The 26,990-nt window shown below is 38.5% G+C and overlaps 2 protein-coding genes across 3 annotated transcripts in view; one reads left to right on the top strand and one right to left on the bottom strand.

The window, feature by feature from the left end:
• The window catches only part of PPM1E (protein phosphatase, Mg2+/Mn2+ dependent 1E), a 212,876-nt gene extending 203,397 nt beyond the window's left edge, over positions 1-9,479 (top strand). Inside the window, exons 5-7 of the mRNA XM_036879659.2 lie at positions 1,184-1,327; positions 1,565-1,658; positions 7,010-9,479. Coding sequence (XP_036735554.2) covers positions 1,184-1,327; positions 1,565-1,658; positions 7,010-8,082 — 1,311 coding nt within the window. The 3' untranslated portion in view covers positions 8,083-9,479. The remainder of the gene's footprint in view (positions 1-1,183; positions 1,328-1,564; positions 1,659-7,009) is intronic.
• A 152-nt stretch (positions 9,480-9,631) lies between these two features.
• Positions 9,632-26,990, bottom strand: part of TRIM37 (tripartite motif containing 37) — a 160,559-nt gene continuing 143,200 nt past the window's right edge. The window contains exons 23-25 of one of the 2 annotated variants that reach the window (XM_036879657.2): positions 23,536-23,646; positions 22,116-22,194; positions 9,632-9,912 (exon numbers count right to left, since the gene is read on the bottom strand). In XM_036879657.2, the coding sequence (XP_036735552.1) occupies positions 9,909-9,912; positions 22,116-22,194; positions 23,536-23,646 (194 nt within the window). In that variant the 3' untranslated portion in view covers positions 9,632-9,908. Of the gene's footprint in view, positions 9,913-20,939; positions 22,195-23,535; positions 23,647-26,990 lie in introns of those variants that run through there. The other variant, XM_036879658.2, reaches the window with a different exon arrangement.

The following is a 26,990-nucleotide window of genomic DNA, read 5'->3' as shown; positions in this document are numbered from 1 at the left end:
AGAGGCGCTCACGTGTTTGTTTTCTTCATCTGTTATATCCCTTTATCTCTGTGTCCTCAAAATTATGGGGTTTTTTTTTTGGATCATATTCATCTGATTTGCTTTGCCACAATCCTAGGGTCTCTCTTTCTTGCCAATAGTTCTCCTGAATAATTCAGGTTTGTCTCAGCTGTTAATTTTCTCCTTGTGCTTCCCTGTGCTGCTAACTGCTGGGAAGAAAGCAGCTATTCCTGTTGGGGAGCAGCCCTGCCTCCTGCCCTCCAGGGTGTATGCACTGGGTCTTTATCATGTGTTCCAGGGGGCTGAGTTTTTGAACATTCTGTGTGGGAAGATGTTTTATCGGTGGGTGACGATTTATAACAAACTTTCCCTATATAGGGAAAATGAGAAGTTGTTTTTCTCATTGGATACAAGGGGCCTTTTACCACCTTTGACGCATTGGTTCTAATTTGGGCCAAGGCCCTAGTAACAGAAAGTCATGCTCATTTGGTGGTGACTCATGTCAAATGGAGATGTCATTTTAGTATAGTAGCATCAAGAGCTACTGCAGTGAAGTTCCAGGCTGTTAGTTCTTTATGCAATGTCCCAAATGCAAAAGCCCCTAAAATTATTATAGTGGAGTTTTTCTCTTCCTTTTTTAAAGGTATAAGCAATTTAACACTCCAGGGATGTACGTTATCTCTTGGCTCCTAGTATGGAAGCATTTGCTGTGTACCAGTCAGATGGTTTATAGGTGATTTTGTAAAGCTAGAACTCCCTCCTGAGCATACAGTAGGTCAGTAACAAAACAGAGGCCAGAATATGGAAGTCTTTACTCTATGGGTTGATATACTAGATTTAGCACAGAACTAGGAGGAAAAAAAATTTCAGTTCTGGTTTGTATAGTAATCAGTGATCTGCCCTTGGGCAAGTCACAGACCCTGCCATAGAGTTCTTAACCTGTGCATAAAATGGAATGGAGTTAATGATCATCCTTGCTTTGCACAGCACAGATTAAATGCATCTGTGTATCACATGAATGCATACATGCTCACAGAAAGTCACTGAGAAATTGGAATTCCTGTTTATTTGTGAAATCTAGTTATTGTAAATCTAATTCCCAACTGAAAAGTTTATATTCTCAGCAAGACTTTGATGTCTGTTTATTTTTACTGACTCTAGTTTTTATTTACATTATTTTCAGAGCTTAAGATGTGGGACCACAGGAGTGGTGACTTTTATCAGAGGCAACATGCTACATGTGGCCTGGGTGGGTGATTCCCAGGTTATGCTTGTGAGAAAGGGCCAAGCTGTTGAACTAATGAAGCCACACAAACCAGACAGAGAGGTAAGTATAATCTGTTCTATTAGGACACATGCCACAAATGCAGTTTTCTAATTGTTAAGATTTGCTTAATTATTATAAGTATTGCCATTATCTCAGCAACTATGCCCACCTTCCAAAGGAGAAATAAAGAGAACCTTTCTAGGAAGCTGATAAGTACTATGTCTGTTGTTTACTGTTAAGATAGATGAATAAATACTGAATCCAGTTATTTGCTTCTTTCTATGCATTGCTGTTTAGGATGAAAAGCAGCGAATTGAGGCCCTTGGAGGTTGTGTAGTATGGTTTGGTGCCTGGAGGGTGAATGGAAGTCTGTCAGTCTCCAGAGCTATTGGTAGGAAAAACCAATTAATTTTTGTTTCTCTAGACTGTCTGCTTCTAGTTCATTGTCTTACATTAACTCTGATATAAGGGAACCTAAGATAATGATTTGTATTATCATAGTGTTTGTTGTTTAATATAACAATTGGATAATGCCTCTTTTCATTATTTGATTTAATTTAACCTCATTTATATATTTAAATCCCATTATTAAAACAGAGCTATATTAAGAAATGCAGTTTATTAGTTTCAATTTTTTTTTAAATAAGAGCCTTTAATCTTTGATACACAATCTGCTTAAAACCACAGTGATCCTCATTTCATTCCATTTTGAGTCGTAAATTTAGTATTTTCCATAGAGTGGAAGGCTCCCCTCCCCTATATTTTTTGCTTATATCTTAAAATCTTTTTTAGAATTGAATTCTAAAATGACATAAGCAACAGAGAATAACTTCATAGGAAAACCAATTGTGCTTTTTAGATGAAAGCAATATTCTATATGTGGAATATAGCAAGTTGCCAGATAACCCTAGGGTTTCAAAGAATCTGTCTTTGGGATCTGAATTCTTCAAAAGGAGGAGGAAGTCAATGAAACTCTAAAACTTAGAGAACAACTAAATGACTGGATGAAATGTAAGGATATAAGTTCAAAGAATTGGACTATAATCCTTTTTCATTGTTACACTTTGGAGCCTGGGTTTATTATTTTTAGGCTTTGTGGTTTAACTTCCTTTCTGGTTTTTTTTCTTTAAAGAATAAATCAGTGTGTCTATATGGGTGATATGCCCATATGCATACATCCTGCAGTTCTTAGCCACTGCCTCCTCAAGAAATGAAGTTTGACTGACAGGGATAACACGGGATACGTGGAATTCACATCCAATCTCTAAACTTTGCTTATCATTATAAGATAATTGCAGAATATTAACAAAATCTCAAAGGACTGATTCAGTCTCACCACTGATATACGTTCCTCCCACTCACTGGGGTGGTGGTGGCAAGCTGTGAAGTGGCCCAAATGTGAACAGAAGGCTCACGGAAAGAGAAAGCTGAGATTCTGTAAATACTCTCTGAAAAATCAAGTTAGCTTTACCTTAGACTGAGGGAGTTATTAGGAACTCTGGAATAAGGCCAAAAAGGGGAAATTCTTATTTCAAAAATGTACCCCTGTATAAAATAACTTCTGATAACTCCACACAAAGACCTGGACTTCCCCTTGACCTTACTGTCTCCGTCAGAGTGCTGGGAGGCGCCTTTAATACTTGTTATGGAACCAGCTTTACTAGATGATACCTGCTCTTTCTTGCTTCTAAAAATATAACCCGAGGGGAAACTAAAGCAGGGAGAATGTCCTTGGGTAAGTGACCCTGTACAAGAACAAGGCAAACTCCATAGAGGAACCGACTTCCTAGTCGGATATGAAGATAGTGTTTAGGGGAGGAAATCCCAAGTATAGAGAAGCACAGATATGTGGGCATCCGAAAGGGCATGTTGGGTTTTAGGAACAGCAATGTGTACAAGAGGCTGGGGCAGAAGGTGGCAGTGGTGAAGGGTAAGTGTGTGCACCAGAATGTGAAGACTATGTGCCAAGATAAGTAGTCTGGATTTTACCTGGTGAATGCGCAGAGAGAATGTGCACCAGGATCAGATTTGTATTTATTGATATCTGTAATGATGTTATGGATGATGGATTAGAGTACAAAGCCTAGATGAGAGGTTGTTCAGGAGGCTGTTGATACCATTTGTTACAGAGATGAGGACAGCTAAAAACAGATACAGAGGAGGGTATAAATTGATGAGACAGGAATGACAGTTTGTGGGGGAAGAGGAAAGCTAACTTCCAGGTTTCTGGCTTTATGACTGAGAAGATGATAAATCATTTGTTATAAAGCAGCAGCAGTTTGGGGGGTGGGGAGGAGGGCAGATAATGAGTTCACTTTGGACTTGTTTTATATTCTAGGTACCTGTGGGATGTCTTGGAAGATAATTTATATGCTGTTGGAAATGCAGATCTGGAGCTTAGCAGAGAGCTCTGAGTTGGATATAGAGATTTGGAAACTGATCCTATTTTGGCAGTAATATTAGCAACTTGTGAGCTGTTATGTATGTAGTAGTTGACACTGTAGGCAGGTACAATAGTCAGTGTGAAGAGAGACCAAAGATGAGACTCGTTATGTGAGGTAAAACAACGTAGTGAAGGTCATGCTCTCTGGGTTTGTATCTTGGCCCTACTGCTTTACAAGATGTGGGCCTTGGGAAATTTACTTAACTTCTCTATGTCTGTTTGTTCCTTTGTAGGAACAGTAACAGTGCCTAACTCATGGAGGTTTTGTATTAAGGGGTGTAATACACACACCACATTAAGAACTGCATGGCACAGTCTTAGCACACAGTCATTTGTTAGTAAGTAGTATTATTAAGTGAAGGAGCCTGTGAAAAAAATCGAGGGATCAGAGAAGCAAGTGGGGCGTCACAGATGCTATGGGAAGAGGGTTCCTAGGGGTCAGTGGTGAACAGGGTCACATGCTATAAGTCAAGCGAGACGTGGGTTAAAAAAAGACATGGAATTTTGAAAATAGGAAATAACTGGGAACAGATGAGAAATGTTTTGGATTAGTAGGTGGAAAAAAAAACAATCAGGTGAAATAAAATGAACACTATCAAGGAATGTGCAGATTTGAGTTTCTTTTAGCAATTTAGCAACTTGGTGGTAAAGGGAAATAGAGTGGTAGCTTGAGGCAAAAGCTGATTTGGGAAAGAGTTGCTTTTATTGTTTTTGTTTTTAGAGAGATTTTAGATCAGAACATGTAGGATAAAAAAAGACAGCAGTAGAAGAGCACATGAAGGTGAGCAGCCAGAGCCCCAAAGAGGGGAGGGCACCCCTCACTCCCCAGCCAATGGCGGCCAGTGCAGGTCACTCTCTACAGACTAAAGGAAACACTGGGGCTGGCGGGGGTGTAGGGATTGAGGGAGTTCGTGCCTGGTAACTTAATTTTCTTTGAAGCAGGAAATCAGGCCACCTACTGAAATCCAGTGGTTTAACTGGAAGAGGGAGTTGAAGAATGTGAGGACTTAGAAAGCTCATGGAATAAAATAGGGGCTAAATAGGGACAAAAAAAGGGACTCCTGAGCAGAGTTCTACTCTTTTTAGAAAATCAGTGACACTTAAAGCTTTAAAAATGAAAAGCTTTTCAGCTGTTTCTCCTTCTGAGCCCTTGATTTATGATCCAAAGTTGACAGAGGCATATTATGTTTCCTAGTCTATGGAGAGGGAGGGTGAAGACAAAATGATGTCGCCATTTCTACCATGAAACGGGTAATCATGCCCTCCTACCAAATTTGGGGGCGAAATGTCATGAATTTGACATCCAACAGTAGAGCAGGTGAAAAGCCAGAATTTTGGCAGCATTTTCTCTGTGCAAATCTTTGTATGTTCTGTTCCAAACTAACAGTTGCAGTAGCCCTTTAATTGAAGCACTAAAACAAGATTTTTGGGAACAGTATGACTCAGATCACATTTATTTTTAGAGCTAGAATTCAGAAAATAATAATGCTGATAATAATAGATGGAGTGGGGGATGGCAAAAGTTAGTAAAGTGGATAATCCCATGATTGGAAGTTTTAATAAACAGGCTGTTGGGAGGCATCATAGTATAGAAGTGAATGTGACAAAATCAAAACCATGCTGAGGAAGACGGGTCTGGCTACTGTGTGAAAAAGACCGTTTCTTAGCTTAGAGATAAACTAACGCAGGTAATTATATTAAGTAAGGGTCTGTTGTTCAAGGTAGCCCATCATGCAAGCTGCTGGACGGGCGATGTGGCCCTCACTGGTCTGGCGGAGTTACCCACGGGCTCCCGTTCGGCTTTCTGGGCCTGAGGACTCAATAGGGATGTGAAATGTCGGTGAGAACTACTCTTGGGTAGGACAGAGCCTGTCACAGTGATCCCAGAAACAGTGACAATAGCTCACTTACATGAACATATCTTCATTTTATCTTCCCCTAATCAAAAAGTGAAGTTTTAGTACAGTGAGGACAGTAGTTGATGAGGGTTTTAAGTAACATGTGCCAGGATTTTTATCCAGGCAGTCTAACTGCAGTGGGCATCCTTAGAGAAGCTATATGCCATTACTTTGCAAATGATAAAGCACTTTGTAAGTTTCTCTTAGCTGCTGTTTACCAATGAATTATGATGCCCTAATCTAGGAATTCTTGCTCAATACTTTGTGTTTTTTACATTAAGAAGCGAAAGTCCCTTATAATAAGCTACTGATTATCCAACAGGTTAAGAACCCTTTTGCTAAGCCCTCTTCGAACACCTACAGGGAAATTATGAATGGGTCTGGAAGTGCTGATCGATTGGCTCAGTGGTCTATTGACAGAAATGTAGGTCTCAACCCTATATTCAGCTACACATTATTCCCTAATGGTTGCCTCTGTGTCTCTGCTAATGCTGGTCCCTCAACCAAAGGCCCAGTTCTGCCTGATGAGAACTAACATATAGCCTTCAAGGCTCAGCTCTCAAATGTCCTTCTGTAAGTGGATGAGCTAAGCAAGGAGAGAGAGAAATAAAGGCCAGTAGGGACTTGGGGTTTTTCACAGTTGTTCATAAATGGAGAGTGAACAAGAGTGATGAAGACAGAAGGTGGGGATGGTCAGACATACAAAGAAGAACAAGAAGAATATGCTAGTCCTGAGGACGAAATATGGTCATGCATCTTTAGACTGTTCTCTGGAAGTTACAAGTTAAACAGCAATAAAAAACAGGAAGCAAATTTGGGAAGACTTACATTCCAGTTCCCTTGTCTGAAGTTTATGATGACTTTTCCTGGCTTGAGAATTGGAAAAGTCAATCAGCATGAAGCCGCTGATTTGTAAACAAAGATAGAACAAAACTTGTTTAATGAAGAGAGTGATCAGAATGTCGGTTTGTTTTCAATGTGGACTTGTTCTCAAATCCCAATTACATAAGACCTAACCACCAGTGAAAGCACAGATATACTAAGTCAGTGAAGTTTCCCAGGTGGGACTGAATTTTCCAGCACAGCAACCAATTCAGATGTGGTGTTTGTTGCCACACTTATTTAGCTGAGCCTAAATCACAGCGAAAGGCGAAAGATTAAAAACCCAGGCTAAGGTAAGAAATGAAGCCCAGTGAATGGCAGTTCTTAACTGAGAGTAAGGAGTTGAGTGCATTTGACTAACAGAGAACTCAAGTATTTTAGCTAAAACCCGTTTATAAATTCCCTCCCGCAAAATCAGATCTACAATTCAGTAAATTGTGATCAGAGCCATAGCATTGGCCATAAACATTCTAACATGCAAGGTAAACCCAAATCTGACCTTCTTTCCAATCCCCACAGGAGATGCTGAGCACAAGCCATACATCTGTGGGGATGCGGACTCTGCCTCCACTGTTCTGGATGGGACGGAAGACTACCTCATTCTGGCCTGTGACGGCTTCTATGACACCGTGAACCCTGACGAGGCAGTCAAAGTTGTGTCTGACCACTTGAAAGAGAATAATGGAGACAGCAGCATGGTTGCCCACAAATTAGTGGCATCAGCTCGTGATGCTGGCTCAAGTGATAACATCACTGTCATTGTGGTATTCCTGAGGGACATGAACAAAGCTGTAAATGTTAGTGAGGAATCAGATTGGACAGAGAACTCTTTTCAAGGAGGGCAAGAAGATGGTGGGGATGATAAGGAGAATCATGGAGAGTGCAAACGCCCTTGGCCTCAGCACCAGTGCTCAGCCCCAGCCGATCTAGGCTATGATGGGCGCGTGGATTCATTCACTGATAGAACAAGCCTGAGCCCAGGGTCCCAAATCAACGTGCTGGAGGACCCAGGCTACCTAGATCTCACACAAATAGAAGCAAGCAAGCCTTACAGTACACAGTATTTGCCACCAGTTGAGATGTTTGGTCCTGGTGCACCAAAGAAAGCAAATCTTAATAATGAGCTAATAATGGAGAAAAAATCAGTTCAGTCATCATGGCCTGCATGGAGCGGTGCTGGAGAGTTTCCCTCTTCCATTAATTTGAGTTCAACAGGGCAGCAGACATACAGAAGGGAGAGCCTGTCTCCTGTTTGTTCTAGGTTGGAAAATGAACAGTTCAGATTTCTGGGGAAGAGAATTTCTAGATTGTCTCATTTACGCTATCATTATTCAAAGAGGTGGCATGGATTCAGGTTTAATCCAAAGTTTTATTCATTTTGCTCTTCTCAAGAGCCTTCCCACAAAATAGGCCCTAGCCTGTCCTCCCTTATTCAAAGTGGGAAGAGAACCAGGATGTTAAGTTCTCCGCTGTGGAGGCAAAATAGTCGGAAAGGGTACAATGAAAACACGAGGAGGAAGCTCAGAAAGAGTCAGGCTGTTCCGCACCCGGGTCTTCCCGGGAGCTGTAGGATGCAGTCCTCTGTCCAGTAGGCTAGCTAGCTCTCCCCCAGTAGGACTCCACTATCAGAGTGGAAACAAGGTAGACATTTCTGACATACATGTGCTCATTATGAAACCATGGGTGGTTCAATTCTTAAATGTAAATAGATCTCTAGGAAACTCAAAATACAGTGTTTTCAATCTTAAAAAAAGTATTGGCAGTTTCACTAGCAAAGTTATACAGCTGGTCCCTGTGCTGTATCTCCACACCTCCACTCAGCCCCCACCCCCTACCCCTTGTCACTAGTGGAAGCTTGTGAATCGGTTATTTCCGTCAGGGTATATATATGTAGTGTTGAAATCTCAACACAGTTGAAATCTGGTCTGATGTGCCTAATGTATCTGTGGAAAACAATGCAGAATTAAGATTTAGTTGGGGAATGTTCCTCAAGACAGGAACTATGAGGGAAGCCCCCTTTCCCCTTTTTTTCAGTAGGTAAAGGACTAATAAAAGCCATATGGGTTTTAACTGGTAACAACGAAAGTAGAAAACTAACATAAAAATGTCATTCTCAGACTTGTGAGGTGGCATATAGTACAAAAATATTTACTTTTTTTCCTGTAACATAAAAGACTGAAAAATTTTGACTTACAAAGTATTTCCTAGGGCTGTAGCTGTTTGGGAGTTTCATAACCTGTTATGGTGCTTTGGATGGAATTTCTACGTGTCATTTTAGAAGACTGCTGTCAAATGATTTTAACCTATGATGCTAATGTTTTTCACTGTACCTTCATGTCAGGAATAAAGCTGGTTTAATGGAGATGATATCGGGTACAAATATACCAGAATCAGGTTGCCACTTAAAAAAATCAAATAGTGTTTGTTTTTCCTGCCTTTTTTAAGTTCACTGACAGCAAAGGCATACTACTATAAAATAAAAAATGGTCTTGGAGAGTAATCAATACTGGTTCTAACTTCTCTAAAGTTGTTTCCCCCAAAGAAATGAAGTAACTGTTGTTAAAGAGGCTGAAGTATTGCCTAAAGTGAGCCCAGACGCCAAATACAGAAGAATACAGATTACGGAGACTGAGGTCTGTTTAGTTTGAAATGGAGACCCAGGAATCCTGCTACATGCAACTTCAGACTGCAGAGATAGCACATGGGTTTCTCGTGTCAATATTCACTCATTTGTTATTTCAAAATAGTCTTTTTTTGCCATCTCTGCATTTTCAAGCCAGAAGCACATTTTCAGCTAAAGACAGCAAATAAGCCAATAATCAGACACATTCTATGAGGCAGCCTCTGATCCCCTGAATCATGACTGCCTCCGTGTGATGTCCCCCCACCCCCGGTCACCCGTGGGCCTGCCATGCTGCCGGGCAGGGTCTGCACCATGGTGCTCGCTCATTCCTGCCATTAGAAGGCACCAGATGCTCTTAGTCCACCGCCTGATTGTGTTTTTTCCATAATGATTTGATTACTTTGTTCCCTAGACCCATGATGGAGGACTAAAAGCCCTGGATTTTAAAAACATAGAGGACTGTTAGCGTAACTTGGGTACCAGTGCAGCTGTATCAAATAAATGAGAGCAACTTCACCTTTAGCAATGATCAGATTGTTAATCTACAGATTTTATTTTTAAAAATTTGAATGTAAGTATAGAGATTTTCAGTATTCTTCTCTTGATTTTGAAGTCATTTTTTCTTTTCTCAAGTCTGTGACACATGGTTGAAAAGGAGGGAGTAAACACAGCTCCAGCTCCAGCAGCTCCCCTCCATCCTGATGCTTCACCCCATACACGGACCTCACCCACGTGCCCATTTTCTGAAGCCTGGTTTTGTTAACCCGTCAGGTGCAGTGTCTGTTTCAGATCAAATTATCTAAGGAAACAAGAAAATAGAGGCAGTGGAATATTGGTTCACATAGTCCAAAGCACTTAGATAAGTTAAAAACATTCTTAGGTATTTTCTGTAGTTGTCTATTGCTAATGTTTTTGATCAGAATAAAGAAGGTTAAAGGAAAAAAGGTGCAAGTGATAGGTTTTTTTCAGTGGGGAAAAAATGGTTGGATGAAACCGGGACAAACACCAACCACATCTGTAAGGGTCTGGATTTTCTAGGTCTCACTAGATAAGCAGTGTTACCTCCATTCCTCATGCCAGTAGCCCTCTAGAAAATAGAGCAAAGTAGTTCTAGTGTGGTCAAGTTATAAACCAATATTGTGAAAAATAACTATTCACTTGTTCACAACACGCACTTATAGAGTAGTTAGGTACCATTTGTAAGGTAAGTCATTTAAAATCCTGTAATGCATATTAAAGTAGTGGTTATTGGTCTGATATATACTGCTCTTGGTGTTCTATAAGCTAGGTAAAAAAGCAGTGCTTTGTGAAATGCAGTGTTATACCTTAATGCCACTGGTGATAGAAAGTAGTTCCCTTCAGTTCAAATCCTGTGCCCTTATTTGCTGCTTGCTGATGTAAGCAATAAGTAACCCCTCTAACTAATGGTATCCACACATTTCTGTAACTTGTATCTAATGATGGTATATCTGGTGATTGTAAAAATAACAGATATAAAAGTACATAATATATATTAACTGTTAATGCTGAGGTATAGTCTGTGAATTACGTATTTTGTACTTTTACTCATTGTGTAATTTAGTGGTGGTGAAAGTTCTGCACTCAATCTGTAAAAGTGGCAGTATCCCTTTTTCAATTTAATATGATCTGCATCAATTTGTTTGCCTGCTAAAGTTTTGTTAGAATAGGAAATAGTAAAACAAATATAAACAAGAAAGTGTAGTACTGGTTAGGAAACAGATTTCCAAGATTCCATGTACATTCACTGTGAGTTTCCAAAGGAATCAGTCTCCAATTGAAAGATTTCCTTTGTTACTTTCTGGATGTGTACTTTTGAGGTTAAGTGACATTACAGCACCGGGGCTGTACTAAAGAAGATGGTGGAAACACATGTGTATATACCTTTTTCTTTACCTAGAAGTGCCATCCATTGTCCTTGAATTATAGAAGTTACTTTTGCATTTAATCTAACTAGGAGGATCCTTGAAAGTAATACCTTTTCCAAGGACAATGTCAACACTGAGTCTGATTCTGACCACGTTTATAGTGGTATGTTGACATGATGATAGAGTGTCACGCTGCATCTCCATGACGACCGCACTCCATTGTGGGGACACTGTGCCAGTAAGTACATCCAATGGGCAGATGGAAGTGATGCTCAAAGAAGTTCAGTGTTATAGATAGAACTGCTGTGGTTCAAGTACTTCCTTCCGCACTAAAGACTTGTCAAGGCTTTGTGAAAAAGTGATCTAAATTATTATTTTTATGTTTAAAAATAACTTGGTCACTCAACGATCATTCTTACCTAAGCGAGGCCATCAAAGGAGACACTATAATTTTGGTCACACCGTCATCATTTGGGACATTTTTTTTGGGGATCATAAACTAGCAAAAGAAAGTACATACTTTTCACCTTTTAAAATCATGTGATGTTAAAGGATAAATACACTCTTCTGTTTTGACCTGTGAATGGCTTAGATGTTTTTTTCAGAACATGATACCACCAGTATTATATATAACATGACTATTTTCCAGACAAATGGTACTGTGTTGAAAAATAATTGTTACTTCCTCTAGCAGCATTTTAAGGACTATTTATTGTACTAACAAGAATGTATGATGTAAGATAGGGAACTCCAGACTGACACAGCAGTTGTTCTGGAAAAGGAAATACTCTAATAAACTTTGATGTATTAGATAACCCACAGATACATCATTGTTAACTCTCACTCTAGGTGCTTTTCGGTGAGAGGCTTTGTTCTCTTGTTCACAACATTTCTCTGCAAAGAATTCTCTATGGAGTGAAGCAAATGGAGTAAATCATTTCTTACCAAGTAAATTTATCAATCTACAGACCTGCTCTCCAGCTCACTTTTGAGTTCAGTTGTAATCATGAGTGATCCTTCATATTTATTAAAACTGTTCATTTGGGAAAGAAGTATGTTGAAATTTTGCCAATATCTTAATAAAACCCAGCAATTTAAAGCCACTAGTTATTTGTCTTTTTATTCAAAGGAAAGATGAGCTACTAGTGCTGAGGTTTAGGCTGCCTCAGAACAGAAAATAAAATCCTGAGGTCGTTTCCTTAAACTTTAAAACAACAAAGTTTCTTTTTAAAATGTTTCCTAAGTGCTGCTATAACTGTTCGTCCCCCCAAACCCAGAAGAGATATTTCATGTTACATGTTTTTCTCCATAAACTTAGTGGGAGTAGGGGGATAAAGGTTTCCTAAAATAGATGAGGAACAGGGGCTAAGTGCTGACTCCTCAAATCTCCCAACTACTTTATTATTCAAACTCTGCATCCAAGCAAAGTTTTTTCCTTTCACTTAGTCTTTCCCCTTTTAGTTTAGTTTTAGTGTAGTTTCTTACCCTGGAAAAAAAGGAAATAATCAGGTGAACTGTAGTTGAAAGTCTGGGGGATTGCTGTTTAGAGAGTAACAGGAGATACAGACAGAAAGGAGGATGCTGGGGACAGAAGTGAAGACGATACAGCAAGACGCTGGCACCCAAGGGTGTGGAGTCAAACCCGACAGGCAAGTCAGCCTAGTGATGTGCTGCACCAGCCTCCTCCTCCCCACCACGAAGTCCTGGAAAACTAATTTCACATGGTTTACAACAAACTTAAACTCTACATTCATTCAGCACTTAGTATGATTTTATATAGAACCCAAAGAAGCAAGAATTGAGGGAAAAAAGTGAAGGTCTGAAAATCATATATTTTAAAGTATTGCTAAAACAGAATGAAAGAAGTAAGTTTATAGTTATTATTTATACTTGAAAAGATCGTATTAGTCCAAAAGGAACATCTCTTTCTGAAGCAGCAGCACTGTTCTGTACCTAAGGCCAATCAGAAATGAAATGTTATCACTATAGGAACATGAAGCCACTAAGGTTAATCTTAGCAGCAATGAACCTCAAACCAAGAACAACTTCCAGTTAGATTAATTCAAACTCTGTAATTAAGGTCTAAACAGCATGAAAGGCCTTCCTATTTTTAGGTGTGAAAACTATTTGCCAAACTATCTACTGCCCTACACAAGATGTGTTTTCAATAAAGTATACAGAGCATATGAAAAAAAGAAAAAATGTAAAAAATGTACCGCAGAGAGGGAAGCAGTGATCAGACCCTGACTCTAATATGACAAAGATTTTGGAACTGACCAAGAACTTTAACTATGTTACAGAAATGGTAGAAAACATGCAAGATCATATGGGTAACTTCAGCAAAGAGATGGACACTAAACAAATGCTAGAAGTGAAAAATAATCTAACAGAGATGATGAATGTCCTTGATTGATTGGCTAATCAGTGGACTCTATGTTGCTAAGGAGAGAGGCAGTAAACTTAAAGGCAAGTCAATAAAAATTACCCTAACTGAACCATGCAGGGGGAAAAAAATAAGTGAAAGAAAACCCAGAAAAGAATACATAAGAACTATGGGATAACATCAGTCTAACATATGCATAACTGGAATCCTAGAACAGAAAGATAATGGCACAGAAGAAATATCTGAAGAAATAATGGCTGAGACTTTTCCAAAATTAATGACAGAAACCAAACCATAGATCAAAGAGCTCAGAGAACACCAAGCAGCATAATACCAAAAAATATACACCTAGGAAAAAAAAAATCTTCCAGATGGTTTCACTTGTAAATTCTACCAAATATCTAAAGAATAGATAATACTGATTCTATACATTCTCTTCCAGAAAAGGGAAGATTCATTTTATGAGGCTAGCACAACTCTGACATCAAATCAGATAAAGACAGAACAATACAACTATGGACCAGTAACAGTGCCAAATGTTTGTGAGATGCACCTGGAACCCTCATTTGTTGCTGTTGGGAATGTGAAATAGCAATGCCACTTCCCGAAAAGTCTGGCAGTTTCTTATAAAGATAAGTATTTACTTACCACATGACTTAGTGCAATGAGTTCTGACACCAGCTACCTGAAAGTAGGCCAAACTTCACAGGTTAAGGGCAAAGTCCTCCACAAGACTGCTCTCATTTCAGATACCAACTGCAAGTTTCGGAGTCTCTAGGCCACCCTCATTCTGATGGGTTGGCTACAAACTTGGTGGGGTTCCCTCTATCTGCCCATAGTTTGATAACTCACTAAAACAACTCACAGAACTCAGGAATACTTTACTTACAATTATAATATTACTGTAGCAAAAGGATACAAATCAGAACCAGACCAAAGGACAGACACATAGTTTGAGGTCCTGAAGGGTCCCAGTGTGAAGCTTGCTTTTGATCAGGTCACATTATCCTTCCAAACATCAATGTATGACAATACAGAGTATTGCTAACCAGGGAAGCTCACCCAACCTTTTTTATTTGGGATATTATATAAGCATGATTAATTCACTAGCAGTGAGGCTGAATTATTCAGGCTGATACCATGTGACTCAGAGCCCCAATTCTCCACTCGCATGGTTAGTCTTTCTGGCATGGCTAGCCTCCATCCCCAATCATCTCATGAGCATAAACTATCAGGACCCACCATAAATAATGAAGACACTTCTATCACTCAGGAGATTCCAAGGACTTAGAGGCTATATCCCAAGAATCAGAGACAAGGGCCAGGTAAATTCTTCATTACACACCCAGCAACTTCACTCCAAGGCATATATTAGCTTTCACACAAAAATCTATGCACAAATGTTTCGTAAAATTCAGTTACTCTAAAATGGAAATAACCCAAAAGTCTCCCAATGGGTAAGTGAATGAACTGTGGTATAGTAATTGAAATATTACTCATCAATAAAAAGGAACAAAGTACTGATTTACACAAGATGGATAAAAACCGCATTTTGCGAAGTTAAAGCCTACATATTGTGTGATTATATGATACTCTGGAAAAGGGAAAACTAAATGGACAGAGAACAAGTCATGGTTGTCAAGAGGTTGGGAGTGATGGTGGGGAATTTACCCATGAAGGGCTAGCACAAGGGAATTTTGGGGGTGATCAAACTGTTCCGCGTAGTAGTATGGTAGCTGATACATGACTCTGTTATTTGTCACAACCCACAGACCTGTATATATTATAAAGACTGAATTTTAATGTATGTAAATCTAAAAACCACAGATCAATCTAACTGTATTTTAAGTGAATCACAAAATCACACTAAAGCATCCACTTACAATTGCATCAAAAGAATAAAATACCTAGGAATATACCTAACCAAAGAGGCATGAGAGAAATTAAAGACAATGCAAATAAATGGAAATGCATCCCATACTCATGGATAGGAAGAATATTGTCAAAATGGTCATCCTGCCCAAAGCAATTCACAGATCCAGTGCATTCTCTATCAAAATACCAGCATTTTTCAATGAACTAGAACAAATAGTTCTAAAATTCATATAAAACCACAAAAGACCCCAAATAGCCAAAGCAATCCTCAGAAAGAACACAAAGCTGGGTGTATTATGCTCCCTGACTTCAAGCTATACTACAAAGCTACAGCAATCAAAACAATAAGGTACTGGCACAATAACAGACACACAGATTAATGGAACAGAATAGAGAGCCCAGATATAAACCCACACATAAATGTTCAATTAATAAACAATAAAGGAGCCATGAATACACAATGGGAAAAAGACAGCCTCTTCAGTACCTGGTGCTGAGAAAACTGGAGAACTACTTGCAAGAGAATGAAACTGGATTACTGACTAACTCCATAAACAAAAATAAACTCAAAAAAGACCTGAATGTAAGAGATGAAACCATAAAGCCCTTAGAAGAAAACATAGGCAAAAATCTCTTGAACATAAAGTATGAGCAATTTTTTCCTGGACATATCTCCTCAGGCAAGGGAAAACAACAAAAAATGAAGAAGTGGGACTACATCAAATTAAAAAGCTTCTGTACAGAAAGGGACACCAGCAACAGAACAAAAAGGTATCCTACAGTATGGGAGAATATACATAAATGACTCATCCAATAAAGGGTTAATACCCAAAATATATAAGGAATTCATATGCTTCAACACCAAAAAAACCCCAAAACCAATCTGATTAAAAAGTGGGTGGAGGACCTGAAAAGAAAGACATTTCTCCAAAGAAGAAGTATACATGGCCAAGAGACACATGAAAAGATGTTGCACATTATTAATAACCAGGGAAATACAAATCAAAACCACAACGAGGTATCACCTCACACCAGTTAGAATAAGGCCACCATCCAAAAGACAAGAAATAACAAATGTTGGTGAGGATGTGGAGAAATGGGAACCCTCCTATACTGTTGATGAGAATGTAAATTGGTACAACTGCTGTGGAAACAGTATGGAGGTTCATCAAAAAACTAAAAATAGAAATACCATCTGACCCAGTAATTCCACCCCAGGAATTTACCTGAAGAAAACAAAATCCCTGATATTTAAAGATATGGGCACCCCTGTGTTTACCGCCTCATTATTTACAACAGCCAAGATACGCAAGCACCCTAAGTGTCCATCAACAGATGAACCAATAAAGAAATGTGGTACACATACACAATGGAATACTATTCAGCCATAAAAAGAAAAGAAATCCTGCCATTTGCAACAGCATGGATGGATCTACAGGGTATTATGCTCAGTGAAATAAGTCAGGCAGAGAGACAAATACCATATGATTTCACTTATTTGTGGAATATCAAAACAAAGCAAAATGGAGTGAACAAAACAGCATAGACACTGAGAAGTGACTAGTTACAATGGGGAGGGGCTGGGTGGTGGGTGGGGAAGGTGCGGGGGATAAAGGGCACAGAAATTCTCAATCATAACAGAAGGTGGCCACAGGGATAGTAGCAAAGCATGGAGAATACAGCCAACGATTCTGTAACATCTTTCTGTGTTGACAGTAACTGCACAAGAAGGAGTAAGAATTTAATAATATGGGTAACTGTTGAACCACTGTGTTGTATATTTGAAATCAGTGTAAGACTGTATATCAATGATACTTCAATTAAATCACAATGAAGAGAATAAGGAAGAAAGGAAATACTGTAACTCAGAATCTTAGGACCTCAATAACTTTGGAAAAGTGTTTTGACATGATACCGGAAGGTTTAAAATAAAAAACTACAGTGTACTGTAGTGGGTTATAGGTCAACAGTTCTGAAATGACTTGGTTTGTATACGAGGGTTGAATTACTAAGTAAATACAATGAATTGAAAGGCTATTAGAGAAAGAAAGACATAATAAAAAAAAGGAGAGGCTAAAATGAGCGCTATGGAGTTAGACTCATGGTTTTTCTTCTTAAAACATTTATATATACACACATTCAGAGACACATACAGATGTGTGTACTTGCATGACTTAAGTATATGTTTCCTGTTCTATCCACTAATAGGGACTAGAAGCAGTAGTAGCTTTCACAGGCAAGATCCACTGGTGGGCACTAAAATTAGTGGGTAAGAGTTTAAGCAGAAACAGAGTTATTTGCACTGCCCCAAATATTTAGTAATGACAAGGAGAAAAATGGTAAATAGTGGGAATCCTGGCAGACACCACCATAAACAAGTAATCAAGATTAACCACCAATAATAAATACCTGCATCATACAGCCTCTAACACAATGTGCTGAGAAGGGCACATCTCCTCTGCAGTAGGCTTCCGAATTACACGGAATTTCAACAGAATATGAAAAACCATCAGACAATCCCACATTCAGTATTCTATAAAATAAGTGGTCCTCTTAAAAAAACGTCAAGGTCATGAAAGACAATGAAAGACTGAGGAAATGTCACATACAGGGGGATACTATGGAAATAAAAATGCAATGTGGGATCCTGAACTGTGGAACAGAAAAAGAACATTAGTGAAATAACTGGTAAAATCTGAACAAATTCCGTAGTTTAGTTAACAGTACTGTAAACAAGGCTAATAATTTCTTAGCTCTGATCAGTGTTCTATGGTTGCATAAGATGTTGACACAAGGAGAAGCTGGGTAACGGGCATATAGGAACTCAAGATTTTTGCATCTTTTGTAAATCTAAAATTATCTCAGAAAGTTAAAAAATAGGACAACCTTTAGCTTTTTAATTATTAGGTATCAAAATGCTGGGTTTAGTTAAAGTGTGATGAATTGGAGTAAGTACTAGACCAGCAATTCATTCCATCCTGCCAGTGGTGTTGAGCCTTGAGAGAATCACACAACCTCCTTGAACCCCATGTTGCTCTGCCAAATTGGTATGACACACAAGTCACCTACCTCAAAGGTTACTTAAGGATTCAATGACATAGTAGGTCAAAACTGTCCAGAAAAAATATACTTGTGCACAATGCAAACAGTATTGTTCTATCTTGAGGCCTAAGAGAAAACACTATTAAGGAGAAATTTTTTAGGAATGAACTTGGGATAAAAACACTAAATATTGAAGCAAGGTAATAGTGGAAGAAAAGACTCAGAAAATCTATGCCCTTTAGGAAAAAGGGGAACAATTTAAAGAAGGAAAATAAGTGGGGATTCTGTGTGGATCCATAAAGTAGGACAAGCAGGGTAGAGCCACTGATTGTAAATCTAGGTCCACTACTCATGACTTGTGCAGACTGTGGGTGACGACACCTACAAGCAGGAGAATGGGAGAGAGAGCTGTTTGCAAACTAGATCATGAACAGCCAATGGGGAGAGGGAAAAGGAGCTAGGATCTTCTCCTATGTCTCTTCTCTTAGTCACTGCTACCTAAAATCTCGCGCAGCCCAGGCAGGCAAACTATATCAAGGAAGAGGGAAAACACAGGGGTTCCTGGTACCACTGAGGAACTGGGTGCAGATTTATTTTTTGGATATAACACAGCTAGGAACTGGCGAAGAAACATTACAAAAGACCCCACTACTAAAACCTAATAGGCACCTCATGTTCCAAGAAATCTTTCAGCCCCTCTTGTGAGTCTAGAATGAATGGGATAGAAGCTGCCCATCACCCTGCCCAACAGGGAACCAAGCAGAAAACAACTAGTCAAATGGTTGACCTTTCTGACTTTCTCAAACCCGAATCATGCTTTCTCAAACCCAAACCTTCTATACTGAAAAAAGAAAAAACGAAGTTCCCATTAATATCAATGAGAGAGCAGAAGTCAGCAAACTTTACCAGTAAAGGGTGTGCGAATAAATATTTTAGGCTCTGAGAGCCATTAGGTTGGTTTAGAAGCTACTCAATTCTGCCTTTGTAGGGCCAAAGCTGCTGCTGACAGCGTGTGAGTGAATGGAGGTGCCTATGTTCCAGTAGGACTTTGTATTTACAAAACTAGTGCTAGGGATTTGGCCCAAGGATAGTTATTTGACTACCCCTAGAGAAAACGTCATATAAATACTTGTTAGTTGAATCCCAAAGGTTTTCCTCAGTGGACTCTGAATCTGTGTATGTTGCATATTTCTTACTATTTTAGAATTCACAGACATTACTTCAAGTGATCTGGAGCCCAACACAAGAGACATGGTTTTCTTCATCCTGGGAGAAGTGCTTTTGAGTACTCAGTTTGTCTTTTAGTTGTTATTGTTTTGTTTTGTTTTGTTTTTTGGTGAAACCTGTCAACTTTAATTATAAAAATGGAGCTTCTTATACCAGGAGGCAGCTACAATATCGTATCTTTAGAAGGTTGTTTTTGCATTTCAAGAGATAGAATTTATTCCCAAATATGGAGTCAGAATATGGTACAAATGGGTTGGGTTCCTCAAACACCTGAGAACATAATAAACCAGTTAAGTTCAAATAATCTGCCCTATACAGTTTTTATACAAGCATAAAGAAGTAAATACCTTCAAAATTTCCTACAGCTGTAACAACCAAAAAGTCTTCCTGACATAGTAAATTCAAACTCCAATTTAAAAGGGTCTCAACCAACCCTTAATTCATCTAAAATAAAGGCAGCATTCCTGATTGCTTTTATATATGAGCTGAGACCGTAAGAAGAGCCAGAAAAACAGTTAAGATCCAAATAACACAATGCCATTCTGGGGAATCCACTGACCAAAATAAACCCTCAATTTGTGAAAAGAGCAAAGATTAAGAACATTTATGATTCCACCCCAACAAAGGTAGGGATACCTCACAATGACCCAAGAGAATCTCATGATTAAATCATGCATGCTAAAAGCCTGTTTACAAGTAAATTGTCCCAAATGAAATGAGTAGTCTATTTTCCGACTTCTCTTAGTACTCAAACCATATGTGGTTTTCCGTATTCTGAAAATAAAAATAATTATAAAGGTACATAGAAAGCACTCAGTTCAATAACAAAAAGAGGCAAGAAATGGCTAGGTAATAGTGAGAGATTCCAAGTAGAGCCAAACACACTTATGTTTGTGGATTCCAATGAGTCTCATTAAAAAAAAAATCTACTAATCAATTTTTACAGTGGTTTGCTCTGGATACAAAGGTGCAAAATTCTTACAGTTTCACCCATTACAATACAGTACAGAGATAAGAGAAACCAATTAAAAATAAATTCTTATCAAAATATAACAAACATATATACATTTCCATCTAACAGAAAATTAAATAAACGTGTTAAAGAATGTATTAGTAATGTTTTAGAGCATTGCATGATAAACTACTACACAACAGCATGCAAACACTAGTGTGTTAGTAAGCAAATGCTAAATTTGTACTTCTAATGATTACAGTATGTAAATATTTCCAAAAAGCTTTTATGGAGAAAAAGTTTATACTATGATCCTATGATGATTATAAATAAAGCCTTCTAACCTTCCCATGCATGTGTTAACAGTCTACATAGCTCAACAGCCTCTATTAAATACTGGCAATATGAAAAGGAAAAAAAGGGGGCTTCCAGTCCACTTTTAATAAATTGCAGAGGCATAATATTTTCTCAAGTTCATTTTATTAACAAAAAGTGCAAACTGTTTTGAACAAAAGCAAACTATGAATCAGCATTCAGCAAGATATTAGACATGGAAAAGTGAACAATATTCATTAAGTAAAATACAAACAGATGAGATGTCACTCATATATATATATTCATGCTTTTTCAACAGTCCTTAGTCAACTTTCAGTGTAATTTCCACAAACAGCATAGCAGCTCAAACACAAATGCAGAACGATGACAAAATTTGGCAATTATTTTGGGCTAATTGTGAATATGAAAGTAAACTTTATACCACAGTATTACCTAAACCACTGTGCAATATGTATGAATTTTTAAGTGTATATTGACACCAAAATCGATGTCCAACTAATAAAAATACAAAGATGGTGTTAAATACTTGTTGCATTATCATTGTTTGGTAAAAGGCAGAACAAATGAAATAATTTCAAATGATCTTACATGTGTGTTCATGACCAGGAACATAATCAACCCACATTAACTTAATTCATTCAAAAATACATTTGCAAAAGTCAAACAACAGAAAGATCATGTGCCATTAATCAGTGTGCCTGCGCTCGAACAAAGAAGAAAAGATAAATTAACTTTAGTCAACATACTCCAAAGAGGAGATTCAGTCTAGTGTTATTTTATTCACTTAAAGTGTCTACAGGAAAGCATCCACACATAAGTGATTTTCTGTTCACTGATCTATAGGAACTAAGGAAACTATAAACTTATGAAAACCCAAAATATAAAGGTGGTCATTTAAACACAACTGAATATCTGGCCAAGGACAGAAGAGCACCGATGCTGACCTAGTTCCTGAGAACATGCACTGTCTCTAGGTACATTTTCTGGCAGTTAATCACCCTTCTGTTGTAGTAATCTGCTTTTTATGAATATACTAATTTACTAAATTAATAGAGGACTACACTGTTATTTCATTACATTACACAGAATTCTTCCCAGTATTTTTCCTGTGTACTAATGTCTTATACTAGAATTGCACTACTTTCTGAAGTTTCAGAATTACTTATTTTAGGTAGAGATGATGGAAAAAATAAAATAAAACCAAATCTGATTATCTGACTGAATGCAAATTTGAGCACCAACCACAGCAAACTTCAGGGTCAAGGTAGCTTGCAAGTCAGTTCCCTTGATTTGAAAATTACCTCCGGCTGTTTTCATCAGGACTGAAGCTGAGATCTTCAGGGCCTATCTGTTCACCATCAGGAAAACTGGAATGTGTATCTAAGGTAAAAAAAAATTAAAAGCAGGTATCATTTTCTAAAGATCAGTATTTTTCTTTTCCATGTCTTTAAATGATCTTACCAAATATGTTATTTAAGTGATAAATATGTTCTGGGCTTTGAACAAATCTGTCTTGAGAGAATTTGTTATCTGAGTCAGGTATAAGCAAACACAAAGGGAAAATAAAGGAAAAAAAAAATGTGCAGAAGACACCCACAGTTGGAAGATGAAAGGCACTGCTGCCTCTGTCCTCCTGCGGACACTGTGGAAGCAACCGAAGGGGCAAGAAATGATGGTGCCACGCACTCTGAAGACTGACTTTATGAACATAACATGTTTCAAAGCCAATTAAATTGCACATGCAAATATCACTACAAAAACCCAACAGCGATGAAAATAACCTACCCAAAATTTGGCTGCTTCTTTTAGAGGCAGAGAAAATGACTAAAAGTAACTTAATACTTAAAAATCATCAAATGCTTGGCTTTGTATTGAAAAAAACACTAGAACACAGGGAAGCAAAATATAAAAGTTGATAATTCACGTAAGTTTGACAATGTGTCATTGCAGGAAATTTTGAGAGAAATGCTTAGATTGGTGATTTTAAGTCTCTAGATAAAATATTAACAATGGGTGATAGATGTCAACTAAACTTCTGGTAATCATTTCATAATATGTACATAAATCAAATAATTATGTCATATTCCTAAAACAAAGCAAAATAAAAAAACAAACAAATGGTTTTCTCTCAGTTAATTTTTTTCCTAAGACTTTGTTGGCAGGAAGAGGAAATAAAAAATGATTTCATAATCTGCCTGCATTTCTAAGAAATCAGAAAAAGTTATTTTTATGAAAGCTACCTTATTGACTAGGCTAGAAATAGCTCTAAAAAAAAAAAAAACTAAGCATCTGAAACCTCCGGAGCGGTTGGCAAACAATTTCTATAAAGCAGCAAATAGTAAATGTTTAGGCACTGCAGGCCTCAAATGGTCTATCGAAAATTCTCCTGTTTTTTGTTTTCTTATAGTTCTTTAACAACATGAAGACTATCCTTGGGTCTCAGGCTGTACCAGAGCAGGCTGCCGACCCCTACTGCTCCCCCTCAGCAGCAGCCATTAGGTGTCTGCCCAGCCAGGTATTACCTGCCAGATTTTCTCAGTACTCACCATTTAGTTTACCCCATAGAACGTTGTCTCACAAAGGACAATAATTGAAAAAGAAAAAGAAGCAGAAACAGCGGAGAACCAGCAGAAACAGAAACAGAAGCAACAGCAAGAGAAGCGGCGGCAGCTGCCGGAAGAGGCGGTTTGATTATCTGTGAAATGACACCACGTGCTGCACCTTCGTCTGGGGGCTGTGCCATGAGTGAGTCGTGGAATCCGCCCACGCAGGCGTGCTCGTCCTGCTCCTCGTTTTCAGTGTCACACTCGATATCACTGTCGCTGCTCATTCCTGGCAAGAAGGAAGGGGAGAACGTGTTTCTAACAAAAAACCACTGCAGGTGAAAGGAAACCAAAATCTTTATCTATTAGAGAGAATTTCCTATTGAATTTCATACTGAATACCAAGATGATATAAGACATCAACAAACAAAACGAAGAAAAAGGTAACCATTCAAACCTCTGGTCTCTCTAGTTATTTACAGCAGTGGTTTTAAGTTTTGTTCTCAAAGATTAAAATTACCCTTTCCACAGTACATCAAAGTTATAATTTGAAACTGGTATTAATTCATTATAGAATTTATTCTAAAGCAGAAACACTAGAGTCATAAGATATAACAGGAACTCTATCAATTTTGATTCAATGTAGATATATTTGTTTCTGACCCAAAACACAGCACATTTATACTTGTGTGTGTATAAAAAGTTCCAGTAATTCTAGTAATGAATGACTACTATTTAGGCCTCCGATTTTGTTTTTGTGTATATCAGTTGATTGTTAAAAGAAAAATTCTATAGAAAGTATTTGTTTCATCAAGACAGTGATCAAGAAAGTCTGAATGTCTTTTTGCTATAAACCCGTTTAAACGCTAGATAAAACATAATAAACGTTAGATAAAACAAACTTACAGTAGTATTTTAATGGACAGACTTTTAAATAAGAAAGAAGGGAAAGCCACACATGTCAAAACAAAAAAAGATATGGAAAACTAGTGGGTCAGATGCTGCACTGCAGAGCTTGATGTGAAAGTCTCTTCAGGAAAAGAAAAACAAACTTTGGACCCTCCACAGAAAGGGAGTTGAAATAGAGTAACTCCACTCCCAAAATAAAGCTAAAATTCAGATTGAAAGAATATACTAGAAAAAGTCTGCTGGCTGGCATATAAAAGATGCTTTGCTTCCGCTATCCCAGCTTACCTCAGAATTCAAAATAAGGCCATGTACCTACCTTAAATTTGGGATTTGAAGTTGAGGTTCAAATCTCAAGAAATTAACATAAAGATTGGTCAAGAGCTAGTGTTATTTGAGTAATGCAAACATAAAATCCTCTGTAGTTAATGTTCTAGGTAAGATGCAGTTAGCACATTTCCCCCAATTGTCTTTCCCACTGAATGCTGCTATAAACCTGAACAGAATGCATAAAGCAGTTATTTAGAACACTGCAATGCAAAAAGGAACAGGCATATTGGTGTAGACCAGAATCCTAAATGCCACCAAACTGGCAGATTTAAACAAAACCCAGAGTCCCATAATATCATATTAAAAATGTCCAGGATACACTCCAAAATTACTTCAGCATATAAAAAATGAGGAAAAGACAATCAACAAACATCAGTGCTGAAAGACAGAGATGTTGAAATGATCTAACATAGACTTTAAAGCAAATATAAAAATGCTTGTGACTACTCTTCAAATGTGTTTAAAAAAACCTCTCTGGATGGATGCTTCCACAATCCAGGTCACAAGAATTATCATAGGAAAAAAAAAAATTCTCATAATAGGTAAAAAACTCTCAAAAATATGTGTTCCAATCAAATTTACAAAGCCAAACAAGGCAGACAATCCACCTGAAGTTAAGAGTCAAGCAGACAAACATAATGACAACACCTGAATTTTTCATAAAATGAAATAACCTTTAAAAGATGACATTATTTTATTAAACATGGATAGATTTATTAAAAATTACTACAGACTTTTTAGAAATAAAAGATATAGTCATTAGAATTAATGACATGGATTCATGCAAGGTTGAAAAAGAAGTTAACAACAAATAGGTAGAACTGAGGAAATTAACCAGAATACTAAAGAAAAATGAGATGACATGATAAAAAGAGGTTGAAAAAAAAGGGTATAAGAGGGAATGGTTTGGGAGATGGGAGGAAAAAGATGGCAGTGCGAGAAGTGAGGCAGAAATCTCTCCTCAGAACCACATATAACACGAAAATACAGCAAAAACAACTAATCCTGAAAGAGCGATCCGAAGACTGCAGAACAGACTGCCTACATCTGGGAAAAAGAGAACACCTTACAGAAAAGGATAAAGCAGCAAAGCCATGATTCGGCAGGACCCAAGCCCTGCCCCCAACCCCAGCTCACAGGCGGGAGGAAAAGAAATGGAGCAGGGAGGGAGTAGAAGCCCAGGACTGCTAAACACCCACCCCTGGAGATCTGTTCTGGGAGCATGAACCCACATTAAATGGTGCTCTGGAGATTGGTGGGGAAGGAAAGCAAAGACAGGCAGAATACTTGGAGAGACTGAGATTCCAGATGCTTGTGGAGAACAGGTACCCACAACTGGCCGCTCCAGGACAAAAGAAAGGCAGGCACTTTGAAAGACTTCCCAATAGCAGATGGGTGCTAAAGGGGCAAAGATTACACAGAGCTTTCTGCTCAGGAGAAAGGTCAGGTGGACAAGATAGTCTTGGCACACTGTCCAGCAGGTTGGGAATTTTCAGAAGCTTCAAATGCACCTTCCCCCTGGCTGGCAAAGCAGTGCCGAGGCCCTCAACTGTGATATGCAGCCTGCCACTCCTTCCTCCTAGACAGCACCCAGTCCGCACAGCTGCTGACCCCACCATCACACCAGGCCATCCAGAGGGCAGCCACAACTACGGCAGCTAAAGGGGCATAACGCAGAGCCTCCAGCCTGCACAACTGGCCCACTGGACTGGGCAGTGGAGGCAGGCACTGCAGCCAGGAAGCAGGAGAGAGCTCTTTCCGCCCGGCAGTCTGGTCCGACTTGCCTGCGATACCCACCATCACTCCTGGTGCTTGGCAGCTCTACAGGGTAGAGCGTCTGGGCACTAGCGGATGCCACCTACACAAATGAAATGGCAAAAGAATCTTGTACAAAACAGAATCCCTCAAACACCAGAGAGAGAGATAGTGAAACTGCAATCACCAATCTTACTGATAAAGATTTCAAAATAAAAATCATAAACATGCCCACGGAGCTACAGAAAACTATTCAAGATCTCAGGGAGGACTTCAAGAAAGAGAAAGAAACTGAAAAATTCAGTATCAGAAATGAAGCATCAAATGGAGGGATTTAAAAGCAGATTAGATGAAGTAGAGGAGATGGTAAATGAAACAGAAATTACAGAACAGGAATACAAAGAAGCTGAGGCAGAGAGAGAAAAAAGATCTCGAGGAATGAAAGAATATTAAGAGAACTGTGTGACTGATCCAAATGGAACAATATTCATATTATAGGGGTACCCAAAGAAGAAGAGAGAGGAAAAGGGACAGAAAGTTTCTCTAAGGAAATAATTGCTGAAAACTTCCCCAATCTGGGGAAGGAAATAGTCCCTCAGGCCATGGAGTATACAGATCTCCCAAAACAAGGGACCCAAGGAA

Source organism: Manis pentadactyla, chromosome 4 (genome assembly GCF_030020395.1).
Source record: "Manis pentadactyla isolate mManPen7 chromosome 4, mManPen7.hap1, whole genome shotgun sequence".
Taxonomy (NCBI): Eukaryota; Metazoa; Chordata; class Mammalia; order Pholidota; family Manidae; genus Manis; species Manis pentadactyla.
This window is presented reverse-complemented; position numbering and strand designations above follow the sequence as displayed.